This window comes from Arachis ipaensis, chromosome B07 (assembly GCF_000816755.2).
Source record: "Arachis ipaensis cultivar K30076 chromosome B07, Araip1.1, whole genome shotgun sequence".
In the NCBI taxonomy this organism is placed as follows: domain Eukaryota; kingdom Viridiplantae; phylum Streptophyta; class Magnoliopsida; order Fabales; family Fabaceae; genus Arachis; species Arachis ipaensis.
The window spans coordinates 118,267,051-118,272,050 of record NC_029791.2 but is presented as its reverse complement, the minus strand read 5'-3'; the positions used below and the strand labels follow the sequence as shown (position 1 = coordinate 118,272,050).

General features: G+C 38.0%; 2 protein-coding genes across 3 annotated transcripts in view; one reads left to right on the top strand and one right to left on the bottom strand.

The window, feature by feature from the left end:
- The window catches only part of LOC107606032 (SWI/SNF complex subunit SWI3C), a 4,992-nt gene extending 1,146 nt beyond the window's left edge, over positions 1 to 3,846 (top strand). Inside the window, exons 3-9 of the mRNA XM_016307997.2 lie at positions 196 to 731; positions 1,078 to 1,441; positions 1,517 to 1,590; positions 1,960 to 2,087; positions 2,432 to 2,496; positions 2,600 to 2,784; positions 2,964 to 3,846. Coding sequence (XP_016163483.1) covers positions 196 to 731; positions 1,078 to 1,441; positions 1,517 to 1,590; positions 1,960 to 2,087; positions 2,432 to 2,496; positions 2,600 to 2,784; positions 2,964 to 3,419 — 1,808 coding nt within the window. The 3' untranslated portion in view covers positions 3,420 to 3,846. The remainder of the gene's footprint in view (positions 1 to 195; positions 732 to 1,077; positions 1,442 to 1,516; positions 1,591 to 1,959; positions 2,088 to 2,431; positions 2,497 to 2,599; positions 2,785 to 2,963) is intronic.
- LOC107606033 (metal transporter Nramp5) overlaps positions 4,020 to 5,000 on the bottom strand; it is a 5,722-nt gene continuing 4,741 nt past the window's right edge. Inside the window, exons 12-13 of one of the 2 annotated variants that reach the window (XR_002350505.1) lie at positions 4,878 to 4,999; positions 4,020 to 4,732 (exon numbers count right to left, since the gene is read on the bottom strand). Coding sequence is in view for 1 of the 2 variants with exons in the window: in XM_021106365.1 (XP_020962024.1) it covers positions 4,397 to 4,732; positions 4,878 to 4,981 (440 nt within the window). In the remaining variant the exon portion in view is untranslated. The remainder of the gene's footprint in view (positions 4,733 to 4,877; position 5,000) is intronic. The other variant, XM_021106365.1, reaches the window with a different exon arrangement.

The window sequence follows — 5,000 nt, the reverse complement described above, 5'->3', positions numbered from 1 at the left end:
TGGGTTGTATTCAAAAAGGTCAATTACTTGGTTTTGAAATGGAAAGAAATCATTGTTAGGGGCCCCCAACAGTGTTATTGCTTTTTAGCTTTTGGAGGTTTGAATCAGGTGTAGTACTGTCCGAAAGATTATAGGACTTCCTTTTTGAAATTCGAGCACTTCTGCCTGATGTTCAATTCGGATTTCTCTGAGCAGATTGGTTTTCACCAGCCACAGTGCATCGACTAGAGAGACAAGCAGTGCCGCATTTCTTTTCTGGAAAATCACCAGGTCATAGTCCGGAGAAGTATATGGAGTGCAGGAACTATATTGTTGGGCTCTACATGGAGGACCCTGGGAAGAGGATTACTGTCTCTGATTGTCAGGGATTGTTGGTTGCAGTTGACAAAGAAGATTTAGCTCGGATTGTCCGGTTCCTTGATCATTGGGGAATCATCAATTACTGTGCTTTGGAGTCATGTCATGCGCCATTTAATGATGCATCCTTCCTGAAGGAGGAGACAAGTGGAGAAGTCCGCGTGCCCTCAGAGTTTCTAAAATCCATAGATAGTCTGATAAGTTTTGACAAGCCCAAGTGTAAGGTCAAAGCAGAAGAAATTTATTCATCATTCACAATGCACAATGCTGATGTCACTGATCTGGACAACAGGATACGGGAACATCTATCCGAAAATCATTGCCATTGTTGTTCTCGTCCTCTTCCTGCTGTATACTATCAGTCACAAAAAGAGGTAGGCTTATTGATTTAATTATGCCATAAATGTATGAAGGTCATACGGCTCTGTCTATTGCTCCTGTCATACAGAAACATAATGGACAAAAGACAATAGATAAGAAGTCCATCTGTAATTTAATAAAATACTATATGATTGTGCATGAGCGTGGAAGTGTTACCATAACATCCAATGCTCGGTGCATATAGCTGCCAGAGCTAAATCCTCTGGATAAACTGAAAGTTTGTGAATTACATGTTCGTTTTGGTAACCTCATCTAAAGTCAAACCTCTAAACTAAATAGCATGCAGAGTAACTTAAACTGCACGAATCATTTGTGTGTAATTCGCATCTCATGTTACAGGTTGATATTTTACTTTGTACTGGCTGCTTTCATGATGGGAGATTTGTCGTTGGACATTCAAGTATAGATTTTGTAAGGGTGGATTCATCCAGGGATTATGGTGAGGGAGATGGGGATAGTTGGACTGATCAAGAAACTTTGTTGCTGCTTGAAGCAATGGAGATTTACAATGAGAATTGGAATGAAATTGCCGAACATGTTGGGACCAAGTCAAAAGCACAATGCATTCTTCATTTTCTTCGTCTACCAATGGAAGATGGAAAATTGGAAAATATCAACATTCCAAGCGTGTCTTTGCCATCCAATGTGATGAATAGAAATGATAGTGGAAGAATGCATGGCTACGTAAACGGAGATTCTGCAGGTCTGTCTTATACCTTCTTTAACCTATTTTAGTGAATGATACGTGTTTGATCATTCAGTTGCTGTATTCTCACAGGAACTGTCCGCCAAAGCAGAGATTCTGACAGCAGGTTTCCTTTTGCCAATTCTGGAAATCCTGTTATGGCTTTGGTAGGTGAATTCTGATTGTATGCCTAAGTTTGTTGTTTAATTAAGATGCACTTAAACATATTTACCAATTACCAACAAGACTAGGATGTGGTGTTTGTACACCGCCTAACATCATATCTGTAACTTCTTCATCAAGTTGATTTGTAAGAGGATATTGAAGAAATGCATTGCTTCAAGTTGCATCCTTCTCTTTGAGGGAGCAACCTGTTGATTACAGCACTTGCTTAACAAAAGTTTAAATGGATGATGTTCTAAACTTAGTATCTATATCTGGTTAATATACCAGTATTTCACTGCAAACTACCGTGTCATATATTTTGGGTTCTTTAGCTGTGACTTACACTAAGTTTTGTTGGATGCATTATATAGGTAGCCTTTTTAGCCTCTGCCGTTGGACCAAGAGTAGCTGCTGCTTGTGCTCATGCAGCATTAGCAGTATTATCAGAGGATACTTCTGGCAGCACATCGCAAATGGAAGTACAAGGACATGATAATAGGTGGATATTACTATTACAGCACATGCAATTCTGTTACGTGAAGTTTTCTTGTTTGTTTTCTGTTGCATATCTTATTAATGCTTTTGTACTCTACACTGTTTTTCTTCTGTTAATATTTTTTTCCCTTTTATAGAACATCTTATACAGTTGAACTGAACCTTCGTAAAAAAATTCCCGTGTAAAGGAAAGACAACTTTTTATTAAAGTGTGTCTTCCCTGCTCAAGTACTCATGTTGTAGAGTTGTATGTGGGTAGAGGAAAACTAGTTTAAGTTGAACCATTGCTCATGGTTGCTAGTTTATGAACTGTGTACTAATGTTTTAAATATTCATTCATTCATGAAGGTCAAATTCAGAAAGTGCACATAGTAGAGATCGTGGAGAAACTGCAATTTCAAATAATCATAATGGTCAGTTATCGTTGCTGCTTTTATTTGTTGGCTTTTATGCCCCAGCACAAATTAGATTCATTAGTGTAATTTTCTTCTTGAGGAGTGCTTCTATTGATTTCAGAGGATAAGGCAAAACTTGTTGGTTCACGAGGTCAAAATGAAGGCGGGACAACACCACTATCTGTTGAGAAAGTTCAAGATGCAGCAAAGGCAGGCCTCTCTGCTGCAGCCATGAAATCTAAATTGTTTGCTGATCATGAAGAACGAGAAATCCAGAGGCTATGTGCTAGTATCGTTAGTCATCAGGTATAGCTGTTTGTTTTGACTACAGTTGGTTGACTTGGTTCAACCAAAATATCAATTTACTTGTTTGTGCATTTCTTTGAATGGCATACATCTATGTTTATGCCCACCAGTTGTTTTATTTGTCTGAACTAGTATCTTTAGATGTTTAACCTGTGGTGGTGGCTTGGTTTTATATGCAGTTGAAAAGATTGGAATTGAAGCTGAAGCAGTTTGCTGAAATTGAAACATTATTGATGAAAGAATGTGAACAAGTTGAGAGGACAAGGCAGAGATTTGCTGCTGAGCGGTCCCGTATTATATCTGCTCGTCTTGGAACTGGAGGAGCCACACCTCCACCGTCAGGTGTTGGTCCTTCCATGTCTAACAGTAATGGCAACAGTAGGCCACAAATGATCTCTGCGTCTCCCTCGCAGCCCAGCATCTCGGGGTATGGCAACAACCAACCAGTTCATCCACACATGTCCTTTGCCCCGAGACCTTCTATGTTTGGTTTGGGACAAAGACTGCCCCTATCTATGATACAACAATCTCAATCACCTCCAAATGCCATGTTCAATGCCCCTAGTAATGTGCAACCCACTTCCAATCATCCATTGTTGAGGCCTGTATCAGGGACTAACTCTGGTTTAGGTTAATTAGGAGAGTAGGCATAAGTTTTGGGACCTCAATGTTGCAATTCTATTTTGTCATTGATCTCAGCAGTGAAGAGGAAATAGGTGGATGTGTCCAAAAAAGAAAAAATAGTTATCTAAGTTCTAGATACTGTAATTGGTTGCAGTTGATTGTGAAAGTGTTGTTTAAAGAAAATAAGTAGCATTTTGATATTCCACTGTGTTTCTGCATTACAGGTACCATGAAGTTTTATTGTCATCGGTAACATCTTTTTTGTTAGATTTTGGAAAAAAAGAAAACTACTAATTACTTGGATGAATAATTACCAGACCATGGCTCCCTGTGCTGTTGCACAATCTAGTTTCAGACTTTCAGGGACACAAGTGGTTATTTATTGTGCGGTTGTCTCAGGTACACTGTAATCTGTTATATAATTCTTGTAAATGTTCAGAATCTGTCTGCAGTTAAGTTGCAGAGAATTTAAAGCTTATCTATAATGTAGTTTGAAAATAGAAAAGCAGTTTCAAGCTACATGCTCGGGAGAGAGAAAACTAATGAAAAGAGACAATTAATGTAGTCGTACAGAGAATGCTTGTAACCAAAAGAAAAACACAATTAAGATATTCATACGGAAAACAGTTGCAACACTAGAAGTACACAATGTAAGAACATCAGTTTTTCCTTGATCTTCAAAGGAGAAATTGTAACTACAACAGTATCACATCAGTAACTAATTTTCTTGTATAGTTCAGCAATAACGTGTAAACAATAAACTTGTAACTTAGTACTGTAGTACATATAGTTTGCACACGATGGATAAATGGGGAAGAGGGCTCTCTAATGTCTTTTTGTTACAATAACCTTCAACTATGTATTTTGAGAATCCAACATTTAGATTCTCTTTCCCCATAAATGGCTTAAAAAGCAGTGTGAAGTGGTGAAGTTCTTATTGGTTGTGAATTGTGTTGCACTTGACTCATACATACATAGCTCAAGTCACTTATTCCGGTAGTGGGATATCAGCTAAATCTTCTCTGATAGGGCCATGGTTCAACTCTAACTCACCATTAGAATTCATGAACCCCTTTTCCACATGGGTTTGCATTGCTGTGTTATCCTTGGTCTCAATATATGTCTGAACATTGTCTTTTCTGAATGTTAGGTATATAACTGAGCCGACATAGATTGCCATGAGAGGAAACACTATGATCCCAATGAACACATTTCCCACCTTTGGCAAACTATTATGAATTAGCCAACCCACGAAGGCAGTGATGAGGTAGTACACATTGATGCCTATGATTCCCAATCCTAGGATCCATGAGATGACAATTATCTGCACTAAAATTTTGTTACAAGATTTTCTTTGAACTGTTCATTAGAAATGTATTATTTTTAATTATTTCTGTCCTGTATATTTAGTTGACACATTCTTCTACTATTGAAGTGATTATATTTATTAAGGGAAGAGTAAAACTCACTATCATAGAGTTCTTGTGAGGTCCCATCTTGGTACTGCTGCTACTAAACTTAAGGAGTGGAATTAAAGCAAACGGAAGCTCAAAAGAAAGTATCATCTGCAAATTTTTATGGGGGTGATGAGT